Source organism: Castanea sativa, chromosome 3 (genome assembly GCF_040712315.1).
Source record: "Castanea sativa cultivar Marrone di Chiusa Pesio chromosome 3, ASM4071231v1".
Classification (NCBI taxonomy): Eukaryota; Viridiplantae; Streptophyta; class Magnoliopsida; order Fagales; family Fagaceae; genus Castanea; species Castanea sativa.
Genome location: NC_134015.1, coordinates 56,669,808 through 56,691,557, shown reverse-complemented (window position 1 = coordinate 56,691,557; position 21,750 = coordinate 56,669,808). Strand labels below are relative to the sequence as shown.

General features: G+C 32.3%; 1 protein-coding gene across 1 annotated transcript; it reads right to left on the bottom strand.

Moving 5' to 3' along the window:
- Positions 1-942: 942 nt before the first annotated feature.
- Positions 943-11,833, bottom strand: LOC142627696 (G-type lectin S-receptor-like serine/threonine-protein kinase CES101). The gene is made up of 8 exons (XM_075801561.1): positions 11,439-11,833; positions 7,858-8,618; positions 2,548-2,658; positions 2,261-2,460; positions 1,966-2,176; positions 1,594-1,831; positions 1,332-1,482; positions 943-1,251 (listed from the first exon to the last, which is right to left on the bottom strand). Exons 1-8 carry the CDS (start codon positions 11,831-11,833, stop codon positions 943-945), a joined length of 2,376 nt encoding a protein of 791 aa, XP_075657676.1.
- Between the last annotated feature and the right edge of the window lie 9,917 nt (positions 11,834-21,750).

Genomic DNA, 21,750 nt, shown 5'->3' with positions numbered 1-21,750 from the left:
GGGCTCAAAATGCAAAATACGTATCACTAGATTCACTACTCGCCAAAAATGCACAAAAAAGTAAAAAATACCAACAACCTGTGAGCAAATATGCAACCCAAAAAAAAAAAAAACAAACAAACAAAATCATGTCACTTGAGTGCTTATGTATATATGCTAGCAACATGCATATATATTTTTTTTCTTTTTTATTCTCTATCTTGTACTTTCTTTCTTTCTGTCTTCTCTATTTGACTTTAACATTTAAAAAATAGGGAAGGAATAAATAAGTGGAATAATAAAAGAGATCTAATTGGTTGGGAGGATTGGAAAGTAGAAAGATGAAAACTCATTTGTTTAGTTGAGAAAAAAAATGAGAAAATAGAAAATGAAGTTGGTATAAATTTAGAATTGATAATAACAACTCAAAATGAAAAGTGTGTTGAAAATTTGGTCAACACATAGGTTTTGACCCGATCCAGCATACTCGAGTTCAGGTCAACCCATTTTTTATGATCCAATAAAAATACAATCCATACCTTTTTTTTTTTTTTTTTTTGTTCGGGTGGGTTAACGGGTCTAGTCTTCTAGATATAATTTTTTTAGATCCACATTTGATGGCAATCTTTTATTCTCAAAAAGATATTTTGGAAACGGCTTTGTGCAACCCTCACAAAAGTTGCGTAGTTAAAGGGATTTTATTTAATTTTTTGGTATGGAATTGTGCAACCTCCTTTAATGTCAACTTTCACAATCAAATTTAATAAAAATTCCTTTGTGTCTGTATTAAGGGAATCTATGTGATAAAACAGAAATTTCAGTAATTATTTATTTGGATTTGTGTATGTATTGTAATAAATATTTAATAAAAATAATTAGTTCATTAGAACTATTTAATGGATAATTATCAAAAAAGCAGCATTAACATACTCATAAGTATATAGTTATTATACAATAATGCCTTTATCGTGCAACCATATTGGAAATGGATAACCCATTTGTTGAATAATTTTCTGATTCTTTCTCACATATATGTGCTTCAATTGCTTTTCTAGCAATAGAAAATATGGGTTTATCTGGGGAAGGTAGTGTCAAACTATCATTTGCCAACATAGCTATAACATCTGACATTGTTGGTCGATCAATTGCACTATCTCCTACGCATAGGAGACCAACATGAATGCATCGAAACATCTGATCCTTGATGAATGAATCACTAAGTGTTGGATCCATTAAGTCTAACATGGCATCTTCCTTCCATAATTCCCATGCCTGAAATAAGATAACAGAGTGTTAGAGATACTCACAATAAATATCACAAAATCATCCAAGCTGATTCATTTTTCACGTACACATCCAACAAGATTGTCCATGTGCTTAGTGTGGTAGAAATTGTTGCTTTTCCTACCACTCACGATTTCTAGCAATAGAACTCCAAAACTGTAGACATCGGATTTTATAGAGAAAATTCCCTCCATAGCATACTCAGGAGACATGTATCCACTAACATCAAATCATAAAACAAGTTTTAAGTCTAACATCATTATATGGAAACAATAATATTTAGCATAGAAAGTGAAACAAGTATAAGAAGGTATGAATTAGTTTACTTACTATGTCCCCACAATCCTCCTAGTATTTGCTTCCAATTCATTTTGTTGGAAAATTCTTGCCATACCAAAATCAGATATTTTGGGGTTCATATTTTCATCTAGAAGAATATTACTAGCTTTCAAATCTCTATGGATTACTCTCAATCTTGAGTACTTGTGGAGGTAAAGCAATCCTTGAGCAATTCCTTCAATTATGCTAAAACGTGTAGGCCAATCTAACATTTTGCTTTTGGTTGAATCTATAAGATATAAATTGTAGAATAAGACTAGTAATTTACTTTGAGCAAAATCATATACATCAACAAATTACTTGATGGGAAAAAGAAAAAAAGAAAATCAAGTGTTATTTTTAAAAAGTGAACGTCTTCCTAACCAAAGAGAAAGTAGTCCAAGCTTTTGTTTGGCATGTATTCATAGATTAACATTCTCTCTTCTCCATGAATGCAGAAACCTAGAAGTTGAACAAGATTCATATGTTGGAGTTCAGATATAAGTATCAACTCATTCTTGAACTCTAACATTCCTTGTCCTGAATTTCTTGAAAGTCTCTTTATAGCTAGTTCTTGCCCTTTTGAAAATATTCCCTAATGAAAGAATCAATAAGTCATCATATAATGTTGAACAATTCAATCAAAACATCTTTCATCAAATAGGTTTGTAGGCCTAACCTTATAAACAAGTCCAAAGCCTCCCTCTCCAAGCTTGTTTTCCAATGAGAAGTTATTTGTCGCAGACATGATGCATTTATAACTGAATATTCTCAAATCATTCCCCTGCTTTCTATCATTTTGAAGCTCATTGACAGTGGTAAAGGTATCGGAGTTCATTAACTCAAGCAGTCCATCGTCACTCTTTGCATCCTTCTCCACTATTTAGATCAATACAGACCTTTAGAGATCATCTCGAAATTCTGAATACTTTCGAAATTCTAAATGTTACTATGTGAAGCATTTACCTTGAAGAATTACATTTCTCCTTCTTGATAGGTGGCCCAAGATGCAGAAGAAAATTACAACTAGAGGAATGACACCTATGGCTATACCAACCCATATCCATTTCTTTGTACCTGCATTCAGTGATTGTCACTGGGTAAAAGGAGGCATGCCAGGGCAATTTCTTACCCTCCCCCTATTTTTTATTAATAAAACTTTTAAATTATATATAAATTTCATTAAAGGACTCCCTTCATATTAAGAAATGTACAAACACTCATTTAAAGTATTATTGTCTCTTTTATTTTCATTAATTTTTAATTTTTTGTCATATATAACTCTGACTTCAGAAGCATTTATATATATGTTCATAAAAATATATAAGTAAATCCATGTAATAAAACTCCTTTGTTCCCCAAAAGAAACTATTTTTCATTATGCGTCTAGAGAGCTAGCAAGTGTATGAATATACGGATTTTTTTTTCCCATTTAAAGAAAAGAAGCTATGATTTTTATGGTTCAAAACCATGGGATATACTCTACTTTATCCTCCGTAAACAAAAGAAAAGTTTTTCATTTAGATTTACTATTATATATTTATCTTATACATGACATTACATGTGTTGTTTCTTGATCAATTACATTATACTATATATGTTAAGGCATATGAAGTACATTTATTATTTAATTAATTAATCCATCTAAAATTAATTCATTTTTACACATTTTATTTTATCTAAAACTATTGTTCTACTCTAACATGTAATTTTTAGTTTATTTAACAAAAAACATTTATTTAAAATGTTTAAGAAATTAATATTAATTATGATTAATATAATTTAAAGAATAATTATACATGACCTAATAAAAGAAAATATTTTTCTTGGTTTATATAAAATGGACTTCACGAATTTTTCTTATATATGAAGAAACAATAAACAATATATATATATATATATATATATATATATATATATATATATATATATATATATATATATAATACATCGTATTAATTAAAGACATGTTTTAAGCAAGTGCGGAGAAATGTTTGCATGTGTGACTACAACCAAAGTATGGAGAAATTGTGAAGAATGCTAATTAATAACGGGGGAGGCTAATTAATTATGGTCTATTGGATGCTTAATAAGTTATTTTAATGTTTATTGTATTGGTACAAAAATACCCAAATGAATTGAAGACCATTTGCATTTAGTTGATGAATTTTGTATCAACATGCACTGAAGCTGTCACTGTGACAGATTTGACGTTCACCACAAGAAAATTATGTATTAAATCATTTGCTATGAATTAGGATTCTAAGAGTAGTTTTTATGAATCCTAAGACACATATGGTTGTCATGGAAGTGGTCTCACTGCATTTGGATTAATACAAAAATAATGGTTTAATTTCTAAGTTGCATATATTTCTGTCAGGACAGATTTGAGCACGTTGCCTTGCACAATTTATAATAAATTATGATTTTATGCTTTGACTTTGAAATTTATATGGTATATATTAGACATACAGGGGAGTACCTCTGTAAAATTTCATGACAATTGCATGTGTTTTGACAGCCCATTCGTATTTTAAAAATGGGGAATTTGTTGCTGGAATGAGCAGTAAATAGTGTAGGATAACTCTGATTTTGTGGATTTAATTTTGAAGTTAGGTTAAATTTTTTGAGCTATAATTTAATGTGCTTATCTTTTGGTATGTTTAGATCATATATGAATTTTTATGGCTTGGTTTCTCTGTGTTTTGGTATGTTATGAGTTTGATGATTGTACCTTATTTTTGGGGAAACTCTATGTGAAGGGAATTAAGATTTTACTAAGTTGAGAGTTAGGTTGTGTTTGAGGTATAAGTTTATATTTTTAGGAAGAGTTGTTAGTAATAAGTTTTGATTTTTCATTTAGGTGACGAAAACGAGAACACGGACACTTGAGCTCCTCTGGTACAAATCTCTCGCGTCTTCTGTTTTCAGGTTAGGGATTTGTGACATGTGCGTTTGATAAGTATAAAGACTATTTAGAAAACTATAATGCATTAAAACATTTTAATTAGAGATATTACATATAAGCATGATTTAAGTAAAGATTTATGTTCGTGACTTATTGAATCCTATATATATGATAATTTTAGCATATTGATGCTATTACTCATATCATGAACGTAATATTTAAAGAAAGAATTGGATATGCTACTGTTATGAAATAGTTATATAAAAGTATAGTATCTAAAAAATATAGTTTTTAGTTATTTCATTTTCATGATCTAAACTCAGTCAGTAGGGGTTACAGTACTGGTATTTACACGGAGATTCTGTTTAGCCATTAAAAATGGGACTGGCTCTGCTATACCTGCCCTTGTTGGTAACCGCCAACTTGTAGAGGATGTCAACCTACCCCCATGGTTGAAAGTATGTATTATGATATGATTCTGGAATTACCTAGCATTGTGGGGAATGTTGGATGCCTGGCACTAAGTGCTGGAAGCCTCCCAAAGTTATGACAGACTTACAATTGGACTAACTAATATGTATTATAAAAGAGCCATTAAGCTATTTGGAAGTTATAAGAAAAGTATGATGATAAGAAAAGTATGTTGAATTTTGTTTAAGTTCCTTATCATGTTCTTTTATTATTATATGAAAGGAAAATGAAGTATTTTCATTTGAAATGTCATAAGTTAATTTAAGAACAATATGAATAGTATGAAGGCTATTTTATCAAAGTTGGCATGTTCATAAAATATTTGATTTACATTCATTCTTATCAAAAGCCCATGGAGCTTAAAAACCTTATTGAGCTTCGCAGTTCATCCTATTATATTTCAGTGCACAGGTTTTTCCTGGAAGCTGTGAGAGTATTAGAGGTGGCAAGATTCTGTGATTCTCTTTTGCTTAGATTGTATAGTCTTTTTTTTTTTTTTTTGTATAGTAGTTTAGCTCTTTTGTTATATAAGAGGAATCAAGATGTACTTGATATTTTGAGCACAGATGTAATTCTGAACTTTAGTTTGGTTTGAACCTCAATTGTATGTCTTTGGGGTTAAGTTTGTAAATAAGAGTTTTTACTAAATGTTTAGCTATGTAATATTTGCACGAATACCTGAAGTTTCAGCCAAGTGGCAATCTTGCAAAGTTCAAATGAAATGAATTTTCAAGGTTTTCACATTTTTGTTAAGAAAATAAGTATCAAGAATTATTTTATGCAAGATTATAAGTAGGTATACAGAAAACAATTCTTGATAAGCACCTTTTGTTTAGGTTGGTTTGTGTTAGTATTGAGGTAAATTTGATATTAACATGCCGGTCATGCTCTAAATTCTGAAGTACAGGTTTGGGTCGTGACAGAAATAGTGTGGTGTGTGTAGCAAACTATGTGTAAAGTATTAAGTATCAATAAAAGCTTCTATTTATTGATAATTTTTTTGTGTACTCTATTCGAGTTTGGTGAGATTTATCACAAAGTATTTAACAAAATAATTCTCTTTTGAGTGTCAAATTTATTTTGACAAAACTTCCACAGTGACAAATCTTTACAAACTCCACCTTCTAAATGAACCAATAAACAACTACAAGTCTCCACTAGCATGCGTTACACATAAGTTTGAATGACACCTACTGTACCTTAGCATAAGGCCCTAATCAATCCCTTCAAAAATGCGCTCTTGCATACTAATGTGGAAAGCAAAGTGCACCGCTTGGAAAGCCACAATCCATCATGAACCTTGAAAAAACCCCACTGTACTTGGCTATTATAATATTTAACTTTTTAAACTTTTTCTTTTGTGAAAATTTTTTGTTCATATAGTTAATTATATATTAAATTTTAAAAATAGTCCATTTCTATTGCGGTTTAGAAACTAAATATATATACAACATATTAGGGAAACAAAACATTATTTTTTGCTTTAAGATAGTCTAAAAATGATAATATGATCTCAATTTTTTGCAATAATTTACTCAACTTTATACAAATTTGTGTGTAAAAAATCAAATATAACATTAATTTACTAGATAAATTGAATATGCTTTCTTTTTGCGAAGATGTTTACATAATTACATTAAAATATCACTTCATATCCAAATGAATAATTTTCAAATTGGTTTCCAATATTATATATTTACATGATGTGCATATATCATATATAAATTTTGCCTTCCCTTAACTCAAATCTTGACTCCGCCGCTGGTTTTAAGTACATGTGTTTGTACATAGAACAAAAAATTTGGTTCCACCACAAATTTTCATGACTCATGAATCATTTGCTATTGACTGTTATGTTGAATCACAATTGCAAAATATGTATATCAACAATCAAACAATATGAGGGATATGAATTAACTTTGATGTATTTATATCCAAAGACAGAGCCAAGACTTAGAGTTAGGGGGGGCCAACTTTGTTGCTAGTTGTGTGCGGTAGCTCCGACCTTTGAGTCTATTGCTTTACTACTAAGGATTTTTGTTTAAAATTTTTTGAACGGCCAAGTAGTTTGTTTGGGGTAAAATAGATTGATTGGGCTTAATTTTTTTAGTTTTATTATTGGTAATTTTTGTTACTGGGCTAATTTTTTTGGGCTTGTATATTTTGTTTTAGATTTAATCTAATAATTTTTTATGTCCTCTAAAAGGTGAAAAATGCTAAAAATACAAAAAATTTACAAATTACTAATGTGATGAATAGTTATTGATAAATAAAAAGTGATGCAAGTGTACAAATCAATAAGAATTTACTACCTTAATAGTTTGTATAAACGTTGTAAAAACGTTTTTAGCTATAACATTACTTTCAAAAGAATTGATGGCATTATTAACGGGGGGCAAAGTGTAATTTTATTAAACAAAATTGCTAAAATTAGTATTTATTAATATAGTAATATTTAAAAAAAATTGGGGGGGGGGGGGGGGGGGGGGGCATTGGCCCCCTAGTCCAATAACAGTTTCGTCCATGTTGATTTTGTTATTACTGAGTTCTTATTAATTTTTGTATAGAGTATAATGGAATGAGATTCACTCATTTTATTTTGTCTTCATTTTGTCATTTTATAGTTAACCTTTTATTCTTTAGATTTGTGAATATATATATATATATATATATATATATATATATATATATATATATAATCATGTTATTTTAAAAAATTTCCCTCAAAAAACATCATTTAAAATTTTAAATAATGTGATAATTTATAAAACCTTTAAATTTAAAAACTTTAATGTAAACCATAGTATGCATCCAAATGGAAAAAATCATTTTCCTAGTATAAGTAGATGGAATTAAAGTGAAAATTTCTCAAGGGTTTATTAGCTTTAGAAACATACCATTTTGAGAAGACTTTGGTATTAGAACATAAAGAGCTGGAATTATACCAGAGAGGTCTTGGAAGAATTCCCCCTTTTTCACCCAAAATTTGCATCCAGTCTGATTATCATATAGGAAAGTATAGGCATCACAGCCACAGAGGTTCCAGCAAGTAACCCTGCAATCATTCATCGTAAGTTTCGTGTTATTATCCAAGAAGCTATGTTCAGGCCCTTGTATGAAGTAACCAGATCTTTTATCAAACATGTCATCACGACTTCGACACGATGGTAGCCATCTCTTGCAGCCTCCATCAGTACTGTGTCCATTACAGTTTTCAGTTTCTACAATATAGGATCCGTCAAAAGTAAGAAGTTTCCCCTCAAAACTTAGAAACCATGCTGATTGTCCACCTTGGTTTATATCATTATAAACCAAGTGTTCTTCATCCTCGTTAGAAACAATGGTGAAATTATACATGCGCTTGGATTCATCTGATATGAACTCAAATTTGTCACCTTTCAAGACCCCACTAGTCCAAAACTCCACCCCTTGTCGCCGAATGATCAATTGGCGACCCTTGGGATCCCACTCTAGAGAAAACTGCCCTGGAACTGGGACAACCTCGTTCAACCATGAGGTAAGTGACCAAGGTCTTCCGTTCTTGTGGTTGACACCTAACTTCATCCCCGGCAGAAGTGTGTCTGTAGGCTCATCAAAACTTTGCCACAAAACCTTTTGCGTAGTTCCATTGGAATCCAACTCTTGCAGGACAAAATTGTTAAGATTTAAATGTTTTATTTTATAATATTTATTAGAAGTATCTTTAGATATTTGGTAGTTTGACTAAGTCTTTAGATATTTGTTATTTGATCTCAGCCAGATTTTATACTGAGAAAGTGTCTCACGTTGCTGTCCTAGTCTTTAGGAATTCAATAGTTTGTTTTATTTGTTTCCTAGTTAATAGGAGTTGGTTTATAATGCCTTTTTTCATGTGTTTTCAGTTCTGATGTAAAGCCTATTTATAGGCTCTTTCTTTATCAATAAAAACGTGAGAGTTTTACCATTCATATACGTCTCTTTTGTTCTGTATCAGTGGTATCAGAGCCCAATAGAAAAGCAAGAGAGACAGAGTCCCCAAACAGTATTGATGGCTTCAGATTCAAATTTTGTGCAAGCGGCAATCCCACGTTTTGATGGTCACTATGACCATTGGAGTATGCTAATGGAGAATTTTCTACGGTCCAAAGAGTATTGGCCAATTGTTGAATCTGGAATTCAAGCACCAGCACCAAATACAGTCTTGACAGATGCCCGTAAAATCGAGTTGGAAGGGAGAAAACTCAAAGATTTGAAGGCAAAAATTATCTTTTCCGGGCAATTGATCGTCCCATCTTGGAAACAATTCTTAGCAAAGAAACTTCCAAAGATATTTGGGATTCCATGCAGAAGAAATATGAAGGCTCCGCTAGAGTGAAGCGTGCACGCCTTCAAGCTTTGAGAAGAAATTTTGAGACTTTACAAATGAAGGATGGAGAATCTCGTCACCGCCTACTTGTGCCGGGACTATGGAGATTAGCAACAAAATGCGCTTTCATGGTGAGAAGATGGAAGATGTCACCATTGTTGAAAAGATATTGCGTTCCCCGACACCAAAGTTTGATTATGTGGTGTGTTCCATTGAAGAATCGAAAGACATAGATGCATTTTCTCTTGATGAATTGCAGAGAGCTCCTTCTTTGTCAAGTCCATGAACGAAGATGAACCGAAGTTCAACTTCGAGGAGCAAGCTTTAAAGGCTTCTACCTCTACTCATTTCTCAAACTCTAGAGGATGGGGTAGAGGTAGAGGTAGAGGAAAGGGAGATCGTGGCAATAGAGATGGCAAAGCGGGCATTTCAAAGCCGATGATGGTCAATTTCGGGGCAAAGGCAGGAGGACGAGATCAACATTTTGACAAATCCAAGGTAGAGTGCTTTAGATGTCATAAATTTGGACACTATCGTTCTGAATGTTACACTAGGCTGCCTACAGACAAAGAAAAGGAACCACAATCGAATTTTGCTGAAAAGAAGGAAGTGGAAACTTTGTTAATGGCTGTTCAAGCTAATCAGGAACCTGAATCTAATGTTTGGTATGTTGATACGGGCTGCAGTAACCACATGTGTGGAAGTAAGTCTTCTTTTTCTTATTTAAATGAATGCTTTCGTTCTACAGTAAGTTTTGGTGATTGTTCCACTGTGAAAGTGATTGGAAAAGGTGATATAAAGATAAGAACCAAGAATGGTTTTGTAGAAACAATTTCTAATGTCTTTTACGTTCCTGACTTGAAAAGCAATTTGTTAAGTGCTGGCCAATTGCAAGAAAAGGGTTATGTTATCACTTTTCAAAAGGGTGTTTGTGAGATTTATTATTTCTCAAAAGAAGTATGTGCAAGATGTTTTGGACAGGTTTCAGATGAAGGATTGCAATCCTGTAAGCACTCCAACTGAGTTTGGCTTGAAGCTAAACAAAGATCATGAAGGAAAGAAGGTGGACAGTACACTTTACAAGCAAATTGTTGGCAGTTTAATGTATTTAACTGCAACAAGGCCAGACATAATGTATTCTGTGAGTTTAATAAGTAGATATATGGAGAATCCAACAGAAATACACTTGTTAGCTGCCAAGAGAATCCTTCGTTACTTGCAAGGAACTAGAGATTTTGGGCTGTTCTACAAGAAGGGTGAAAAGTTAGAATTGTTTGGGTTTACTGACAGTGATTATGCAGGAGATCAAGATGATAGAAGGAGCACTTCGGGCTATGTTTTTATGTTGGGCACAGGGCTGTATCGTGGTCTTCTAAAAAGCAACAAATTGTCTCCTTGTCAACTACAAAATTTGAATTTATTGCCGCAACAGCTTGTGCTTGTCAAGCTATCTGGTTGAGAAGAATTCTTGAAGAGCTACAATTCAAGCAAGTTGAATCTACTACAGTTTTTTGTGACAACAACTCAGCAATCAAACTCTCTAAGAATCCTGCGCTACACGGAAGAAGCAAACACATTGATGTGAAATATTATTTTTTAAGAGACCTCAGCAATGATGGAACAATCAAATTGGTTTATTGTCGAAGTGAAGACCAGGTTGCAGATATACAAACCAAGCCTCTCAAGTTGGCTACATTTGTGAAGTTGCGTGGTCTACTTGGAGTGTGTTCACATGCAGCAGCAAAAGAAGACTTTGTAGAGGGTTGATTTTTTTTTAACTGATATCTGCAGATTTCAGTTTAAGGGAGGGTGTTAAGATTTAAATGTTTTATTTTATAATATTTATTAGAAGTATCTTTAGATATTTGGTAGTTTGACTAAGTCTTTAGATATTTGTTATTTGATCTCAGCCAGATTTTATACTGAGAAAGTGTCTCACGTTGCTGTCCTAGTCTTTAGGAATTCAATAGTTTGTTTTATTTGTTTCCTAGTTAATAGGAGTTGGTTTATAATGCCTTTTTTCATGTGTTTTCAGTTCTGATGTAAAGCCTATTTATAGGCTCTTTCTTTATCAATAAAAACGTGAGAGTTTTACCATTCATATACGTCTCTTTTGTTCTGTATCAAAAATTCCCTGAATCCAATAGAGTTGCAAAGAGAGTGTATGTGTAGTTGGTTGCTTGATGAGAATACAGAGATATTGCATCTCCACCTTGGGGTAAAATTTTGAAATTTCCTTTGGTTTCTAACGTAAAAACCGCAGCAGTGTTCACAACAGGTGCGTTTCTGTTGCCAACCCAAACAATTTTTTTAGGGTCATTGGTGAACCATATTCCCAAGTAGATGTTGTTGGTGCTTCCAGAGTGGAAGAACCCCAAAGTGAATGCTCTTTTTGCAGAAACTAGATAACTTGAGGAATTAAGAGTGTTGCCTAATTTGAGGGTGTCCCTTGCAGCAGCAAAGGAAATCCACAGGCATGATAACATTAGCAAGAACATAAGTTTGAGATGGTTTTCATTCGTAGCCATGAATGAGCACTGAATTTCTCCAAAGGGAAAGCACTTTGCTCTAACTCAAACTTTATAGGCAGCAAGATATTTGGGGTAATTTGGAGACCATATTTCTTTACCTGTCTTTGTAAACATGACTTAGGATCTGTTTGGATACAATTTATTCTGCTGTTAGATACAACTTATTCGGCTGAAAACAGAAAAACAATAAAAAAAAGTTATTATTCACGCGCATAGCACTGTTTACATGCCTAAATGCACTGTTTATGTCCCATAAACAGCGCAAGAGGCACTTAGCTGAAAAAAAAAAAAAAAAACATGGCCACAGACGCACTACCCAAACAAACACTTAGAGTGGTTAACACGGTTTCAAAGTAAAAACATTAATTTATTATGATGATTGCAGGGCCACTTAGCGTATTTAGGGCTTAAGGATAAGATTGAAATTGTGACATTTTATATATTTAATATGACTTAAAAAATTTATGTATTACTTAAGTTCTATTATTTTGTTTTAAATGCAATTATTTTACTAATTAATATGAATTAGACATAATTTTTTTTAATAGATACAAAAAAAATTGACAAAAATTTTCACACATATTGATGCGGTAGATTGATATTGGTAAGTTTGTCAATTCAACTATTGTGAAAAAATGTTGTGAATTTTTGTGTATTACTTTTTTTTTTAAGTGCTACTTTTATAATATTTTTCACAACAAATCCTAATTGTTAAGTTGTTACTGGTTATAATTTAAAACTACCATTGGAATTATTTTTTGCCATCAATACTAGCCTATAACAATATGTTACTTAGAATTTGTTGTAAAAATATTGTAAATGTAATATTTCTCTCTTTTTTTTCATTTGATAAAAAAATATTATTTTACTTATTAACTAATTAATATTTTGGCTTAATTAAATTAAAATTTGGGGCCTTTTTTCTACTTGGGCACCGCGTCAATTATTTATTTATTTATTATTATTATTATTATTATTATTATTATTTTGTGTGGTTGTCTGGCCGGATTATTATGTTGGCTAAAAATTCAGCAAGTCAAGGTTCAGATAATAATGAGTCAATGGTAATGATACTTTTAGTGGACGTTTGTTGTTCACACCCATCCCTCTTACCCACTATCTAATTGGAAAACATAGCCTTTAATATATTTTTTTCTTTTTGCAGTTTCTCTCATCTTTCCTTCCACTTTCTTTGGAAACAAACAGACAACAATTTGAAAACCAAATAATTAAGCCTCATCACCCAAAAAAGACCCAATCAAAGGCCACCACCTCGCCCTCTCTCTCTCTCTCCAACCATTCCTCCTTCCTCGTCATCCTCCTCCTCCGCTTGCCAATGGCTCTCCCCTCAAAGAAAACTAACAAATTAAAAAATTAAAGGGAGAGAGAAAGGAATATGGCAGAAAAGAATTTCGAACATTTCTCTAGGATAAAGAAATTCAACAATTAAAAAACAAAAAAAGATTGACAAAAAAAAGTATTCAACAATGAGATTTACAAGCACGCATATTTTGATGTTCGTGCATGATTCAAGTTTTCAGCCATATTCCAAAATGACAGGAAAAAAACAAAAACAAAAACAAAAACTCTTCAATGTGTGTATCATGTTGGAAAAGTAGCATAGAGTGAATAAGAAATTGATATTTTCTATGTTCACTTAAAAATGTTATTAAAAGTGGTAAAAATCATGAATTCCATATAAAAAAGAAAAGAGATAATATATGAGTTTATATACTTATGAGTTAGACATTGAGTTGGACTTTTGACATATGTGGACTGTACCTACTTGTCCAAATAATAATATTTTATTATTTTAATTTTTGAGTCAATTAGTCTGTGCACAACAATTATTACTAAAATAAAGTGTCTGTTCAGTAACGTATAATATTTCATAGTTCTTCATTCATAAAAACCACTTTTTCATAAAACTCTTTCAATGGGAATATTTTGTGCATTTCATTTTGTGTCAAAGAGAGAGAAAGTAACATTGAGAAGTTCGCAGAACACGACCTTGTGTGCTTTGTTTTCGTGCTATAAATCATTTTATCCTGGGAGGTAGACGTCCATGAGTCTCAAAGCACCATAGTGATTGTGTGAGAGACGAAATTTGCTTTAAGGAAATTGTGTCAAACATTTGAAGAGATTATGTCAAACACAATACTTGATCTGAATCATTCATCGCTCACGCATTTGGTCTGTGACTTTTTAATTAATTGCATATTTCTTCTATTATATACAGTATCTATTTATTGTGTTTGTCTATCACATCTATTTGTGTTATTGCTTATATTTAGATCTATATGTTTTTCCTTTTGCTTTATCACAAAAGTAAATTGTTAAAATATATCCAATAATCTTAAAGCAAATTTATATATTTTAATTTATTTTTGTGATTTATTGTGAAAGGAATTTTGTGGTCGTTGAAAAACACTAAATCGGTAGTTGCATATACTTTACGCAAAACTTGGAAAAACCGGAGTTGTGTTTACCGCTGCATAAATATCCATTTGTTTATATTATAAATTAATTCATGATCTTGAAAAGTTGATTTCGTGTTTGACTATGCTAGTGATATTTATTTTTCAAGGCTATTCATCTTCTTTTAATATTATAAAATTAAGGTGATCTTGCTTTTTGATAAAATTGATTTGTGTCTGACATTTGGGGTTTGACTATTCAATATCTATACATCTTCTTTATTTATATTATATAATATTAGGATATTTGTCTCTTTGAATTTTTGATTGACTAGGCATAGTGTAGAGTCATGTGTGTAGATTGTATGATTGATGTTTGCTTTGTATCTGCAATCTCTTGTCTCTTTTTCTGTGTTAGCATCATTGTATTCAATTTCTTGTGTATTATATAAAAGCTGGAAAAAACTGGTTTGAGTTTATTGGTTATTGCAAAAGGGATTCCGTGTTTGTTCGTACTGTGTGCTCTGTTCTGCAATTTGGTATTTTAAATATTAGTTGGATACAATATTATATATGCTTATCACCTTATAGTGATTCATGTGGCTCTATAACCTCCTTTCTTGTGCTGGCTATGTATTATCTATTCTACAAAGTGATTGTCAAACTTTAATTTGTCTTTAGTGCAGTTTTTTTTTTTTTTTTTTCTTTTGACTTTTGATTGTGTTTCTTTGATACGGTGTAGAATACTTTTATCTTTATATATCTTTCGTATATTCTGACATTACACAGTGACTAGTTGGTTTCTTATATAATATATGTTTATTTTGCTTTATGCTGTATTTGTTTGGAGGTGAAATAGGGTGGATGAAAAATTATGGAGAGAAAATGAAAAGGAAAACTTTTTGTGGGTGTTTGGTTCAAGGGAGTGAAGGGAAACAAATTGGTGGGGCTCAGGTATTTTCTCCCCTAGCCCACCAAAATGTTCTCTCCAAAATGAAGAGAAAACAGAGTGGAAGGAATTTAACAAGTAAATGACAAAAATGCTCATGTGCAAGTGTACATGGGCTTGTCCAATGACTCCAATCCGTTGCTCTTTTTTTCTTTTTCTTTTTTTTTTTTCTTTTTTTGGTTTGGACGTTGCCTCTTACTTCTTCTTCTTTTTCCTTTTTTCTTTTGATTCCTTGAGCAGGCTTCATCCAGTTTCTCTTCTTCCTCTTCTTTTTCTTTTTTTCTTTTTTTCTTTTTTTCTTTCTTTTGTGATTTTTTTTTAGATGTGATTTTTTTTCCTAATAAATTTGGGTGATTTCTTTTTTTTTTTTTTGTCACTTTTTTGCTTTAATAGAGCATCATTTTTTAACAAGAGTACATGAATAAATTTACACAAACATATTTTTTCCATCCTTCCACTGTTCCACTCCCAGCCAAACAAAAAAGAGGGAAATTAAAATATTTTTTATTCTCTCACTTTTCCACCCTCCCACCATTTTTTATCCTCCAATATTTCCACTCCTCTAACCAAATGGACCCTTAAAGTAATACTTGAACACAGTGTAGTGTCAATTTTTTCTAGATTGTTGTGTAATATAAAACAATGCTTCAGTTGGATTTTGAGAATTCAATCTGTTTGAGTTTTATTTTGAGAGAAATGTCAAATGAAATTGTGCCTGTTGCTGCCCCTATTACTCTTCTTGTTAATCATGGAGAAAAGCTAGAAAAATTCAATGGTACTGAGTTTAAGAGTGTTGGAAAAATTAGTTTTGTATCTCATACAAAACACATAGCGGAAGCAACAAACAATGATCTATTTCATTGATGATTGATAAGGTGCATTATGTAAATTTCAGAATTTAAGAACAAGATAGCGTACCTTGATGTGATGAAATACAAAACCAAAGATTGAAGTACTCGTGAATACTTTCAATCTTCACTCCAATTCCACTTTACGCCTAAGATGTGTGGTCTCTTAATCAGTTTTCAAAGGGAAAACGAAAGTGTGTCTCACTTTCACATACACACCATTTCTTATTTCACTAATAAAAATTTTGTATTTTTCTCCTTTTATAACTAACTGATTATCTAATTAGGCTGGCCTATTGGGTCTTTCTAATTGGGCTTTAGTGTGTGGCTTGGAGTGGGACCAAAAGAGACCAATAAGACACTAGCTCTAATGGGCTTTGGGCTTTTCCGTCAACTCTTGACAAGTCCAACGTTACCATTAATTATATTTAATACCACTATATAAATATAATTGCACTCTAGGCCTTATTAATAAATTATATCCTAAGACTTTATTATACATGCAACCCCTTCATAAAATATTCGTAGTAACACAAAGTCATGAATGTAGACTGCCACTTTGTAAATTACTACATCTTATCCTCGAGTACCCAGTTTAATCCATCAAAGTTATTCATTATATATTTATGAAATTCAATTTCTAAAATATATACTTTTGTAATTTGTTACCAAAGTGGTTAGGCCTAACTCTCTGAATAACTGAACCTATTAAACTTATCTCAAGGGAATATTTTATATCTCCATCAAGAGACTATGAATTCCATCTTGAGAATATATGTTCCATTAACACTAAATGTGGTTGCCCAACATACTGAGGTTTTGACCGTTACTTTAGATCTCATTCCTAATATATCAAAGTAACCTACACCTCATGATCAGGTCCATTATTCTCACAGGATTAAGAGTTCATGCAAATAGAAGTCGTGAGATTTATTATTCATTTGACAATCGTTAAGAGAATAATAAATCTCACAACGGTCCAGTTCAATATGTCTTAACTCTTAAAACATATCAACATATCAACTAGAAGTTTCCACTTCCATGATCAAGACAAATCATCTTAGTTGATACGTTATAGTCTTCGCAGATAAAATGCCCAATCTCATCACTGACTACGAACTAAAATTCTGAGTTTACAAAGAACTTGTGACTTATATCTTCTGTAACTAAATCACATAAATCACATACTATGCATCTCATGGACTATATGATAATGTCCCAATATCCATGTTACCATTATTTTAGATAACAATAAAACAACTTTATTAATCACAATATTAAGTCATACATCATGTCATACATAATATCATACATAGTATCGTACAATAGGATTTAAAGGCACTAATCCTAACAAAGAGATGGCAATAAAAAATGTTGTTCTATCTCACAACATTGGATTTGGCAAAATTCTTGTATTAATGCTCCAAAACTCAAGGAAAATGAGACAGATAAGTAAGTGTTGCTGTTGTAGAAGCATGGAAACATGCTAACTTCCTCTGCAAAAACTATATTCTGAATGGATTGGACAACACATTGTATAATGTGTATAGTTCAATCAAGACAGCAAAAGAATTATGAGATTCCTTGGATAAGAAATACAAAACAGAAGATGCTGGAACTAAAAAGTTCATTGTAGGCAAACTTCTGGATTATAAAATGGTGGATTCCAAAACTGTGCTTAGTCAAGTGCAAGTGCTACAGTTAATCTTACATGAAATACATGCTAAGGGTATGTCTGTATGATAAGCCAAGAATATATTGATCCCTTGTGATAAATTAACCGATTAATTAGCCAAATTAATTAATTAATTCAATTAACGTGCAAAACGCATGGTGGCATAAATAAATCACCAACTAAGTTAATATGCAGTGGAAAATAAAGTTGACACAGTGATTTGTTTACGAATGGGGAAAATCTCCAAGGCAAAAACTTCACTAGGTGATTTTAAGGTCACCACTCCTGAGAATACACTATTATCACAACAAGTAGTTACAAGTAAAGAAATCTCAATACCTTATACCAACTTACAGTTGAATCCTTACTCCAATACACAATTGAACTTGTTTTGTAGTAATAATCTCTCATTCTCAATGCATGGCTCCCAATACATAACTAACCAATCGATGCGCGGATCCCAGTACGCGGCTTACTCACCAAGGAACTTGAGAAAGATGTTGGTTGCAAAGTTCTTTAGTCCATCAACACGATGAAGATTACGAAGCTCCTTGGTCACAAAACCCAACGGCGTACAAACGCAGTAGCTTCTTCAATAGAAAGATGAACTATGACAAATTTTGTCTTCGGTCACAATTTGCATGAACAAAACTTTACTCTACACTCGCGCAACCTTTGACGGCCCTTAAAATAATCCTTATATATGTTTAAGGTTGTGAGAAAAGAAAGCCTAAATATGTACACACAGATTGAAGTGAAATTAGATCTGAAAAATTGATTTTTATAAATCTCGATAGATAGGGTATCTATTGAGAAGCTGTTGAGCATTGGGCTAAAGCAGCCTTTTAAACCTTGCTAGATGCTATCTATTGAGCTAGCTATCAAGTTTTAAAATCCAACACTTATTCACTTGTTTCTTGGACAGATTTGCATGGCTTCGATTCTTGGACTTGAACTCCTATTCATTGAAGTATTAAACACATCCTAGATCTACTCAATTACAAGTAAAATGCGTTTGGTCAAAGGATTAGTCAATTCTAAATGACATATGTTCCTAACATCATTCACATATGTCCTAACACTGTAAGTGAATCATTTCAAGTGGCTACTATCATTGAGAAACTGCCTCCATCTTGGAAAGATTTCAAAAATTATCTGAAGCATAAGTGCAAGGAAATGCGGCTAGAAGACTTGATCGTAAGATTGGGAATTGAGGAAGACAATCATTCTTCAGAAAAAGCCGTAGGGAATCACTACATGGAATCTAAAGCAAACATTGTGGAGCATGATAAGAATAAGAGGAATTACTCTAGTGAAAGTTCGAATTAAGGTACTAGTGGGGGTAACTTTACAAAGTTCAATGGAAAATGTTATGTGTGTGGCAAGATGGGGCATCGTGCTAAGGACTGTCATAAGCGTAAAGATCAAGGGACCAAGAAAGGCTTTGAAGCCAACATTACTGAAGTGGGAAATCTTTCTAAAGATGTGAATGATATAGACCTTTCTGAAGTGAACTTGGTAGGAGGAGATACTAAGGAATGGTGGATGGACACTGGGTCTACTCGCTATGTATGTTTAGCCTGGAATTTGTTTTCTTCATACTATCCTATGGATAATGGAGAAGAAATATTCATGGGGAATTGATAGGCCAAAAATGTATTAACCTTTTGTGATAAATTAACCAATTAATTAGCCAAGTGAATTAATTAGGTTCAATTACATGCAATGAGCATGGTAGCACAAACAAATCACCAAATAACTAAATATGCAACGAAAATTAAATGACATGGTGATTTGTTTACGAATGGAGAAAATTTACATGGCAAAAATCTCACCAGGTGATTTTAAGGTCACCATTCCCGAGATTCCACTATTATCAAAACAAGTGGTTACAAGTAAATGAATCTCAGTACCTTATACCAACCTACAGTTGAACCCTTACCCCAATACCCAATTAGACTTGTTCTGTAGTGACAATCTCTCCTTGTACTGAACAGCTCCTAGTACGTGACTAACCAAAAGATACGTGGATCCCAGTATGCGACTTTATCACCAACTTGAGAAGGATGTTGGTTGCAAAATTCTTCAATTCATCACACGACGAAAATCATGAAGTTGCTTGGTCGCAAAACCCTATGGTGTACATACACAGCAACTTCTTCAAGAACTAGGGCAAACTAGGTTTCTGGTCACACTTGTGGAATTATGCTCTTGACTCTGCAACCTGATACGACCCTTAAAATAATCATTATATATGTTTAGGATTGTGAGAAAAGAAAGCTCAAACACATACTCACAAATTGGATGAAAAACAGCCCTGAAAAACTGAGTTTCATAAACCTCGATAGATAGCCATCTATCAAGCTAACTGTTGAGCTACGGGCTTCAGCAGCTTTTAAACCTCGATATATACTAGCTGTCGAGATTTAAAATCTAGCACTTCTTCACTTGATTCTTGGACAAACTTGCATGGCTTTAACACTTGAACTTGAATCCTAGTTTCTTAAAGTATTAAACACATCCTAGATCTACCCAAATACAAGTAAAGTGTGTTTTATCAAAGGATTAGCCAATACATAAAATGTTGACATATGTTCCTAATATCAAATCACATATGTCCTTAACGGGAATTCCTCATCCTCTAAGGTTGTAGGAAAAGGAAAGGTAATATTAAAGATGACTTCAGGCAAGAAACTTACTTTGAATGATGTGCTGCATGTGCCAGATATTCGTAAGAATCTTGTTTCTTGCTCACTGTTGAGTAAGAATGGTTTCAAATTGGTCATTGAATCTGACAAGTTTGTACTCACAAAGAATGGTATGTAGGTGGGAAAGGGTTATATGAGTGATGGGCTATTCAAAATTAATATAAAGTGAATCTAGAATATTGCAAGTGTGGATTTGGTTTGTAATATATATATAGCTTGTAGTTTATGTACTTTTGTATTGTAAAAGTTTATATATATAAAGCTTCAGGAGGCTTATATGTGTTTAATGTTAGACATCTAGAATTACTTTATTATTATTTTGACTTCTCTTTAACTGTGTATATGATTTTTTACACTTTTCTTTTTGAGTACTTTTTGAAAAAGTTGTTTGGCCTATTACCAAAGGAAAAGAAAACTAAATGGCCTAGATATATAAAGTGACAGGCTAGACTAGTCAGATCTTTTAATATGCTTAAGTTAGCCATGTAAACTTGTAATATAAATCAAAGCTAGTAATTTACATATATTACTTTAACCTTTTATGGATGTGATGAACTGGATTGGCCATTATTTATTCACTGTTTTGTGAAATAGTTTCTTTGCAATAACTATTTGTTGACTTAATGTTATATTATGCTTTTAATGAACGTATGTGATTATGATCATTGATAACATTGAGTGGAATTGAAATGGTTCTACAAAATGGTGATGTGTAGAGTGAATGGTGCAATCCATTTGGACAAAACAAAGGAGGAATGAAAGAAATATGTAACTAGTTGCCTCAAAGAAAATATGTAAGACACTATGAATTATGGAAAGGTAAAATAACTTTTTTATAATTCTTTAAATGTGGGGGTGTCTTCTTAAAAAGGTGGTAGGATCAAAACTTATGTGAAGGCTGATTTAAAGAGGTTTTGTTTGAGATACAAAACAATGACATAAAATATGCTACCTATTTCTAAATGTGTAATTACCAACTAAGTGTCTTGGTAGTACACATAGTTATGGTAGGTCTTGACATATTCGTTAGAGACATATTACCATGAGGCAGTTGCTCTCAAATGAAAGTTGTTCCAAATTATAAAAACGGATCCGTAATCAATTTTTTGAGTAGAGAGCAAGTAAATTGCTCATCGAGGGGAATGAGGTTAAAGCCTATGACATAAAAGTCTCCGGGATGGCAACCCAACTTAGTTGACTAGAGATCCTAAGATCTAGGTTCAAAGGGACAACTGAATCATGGAGACTAGTTTTTATCACTACGGAGATTACATCTCCCACCCGTTCCTATGATGAAATAGTAATGCTTGTAAGCGA

Bases quoted from the DNA above. Each gene is read 5' to 3' on its own strand.
- LOC142627696 (XM_075801561.1), bottom strand. From the start codon at position 11,833: ATGGCTACGAATGAAAACCATCTCAAACTTATGTTCTTGCTAATGTTA. The intron at 8,619-11,438 runs GAATTTTTGATA...TTTAAATCTTAA, and splicing joins GCAACTCTATTGGATTCAGG to CAATTTTGTCCTGCAAGAGT. The intron at 1,832-1,965 runs GTTAGGAAGACG...TATATCTTATAG, and splicing joins CTTGGACTACTTTCTCTTTG to ATTCAACCAAAAGCAAAATG.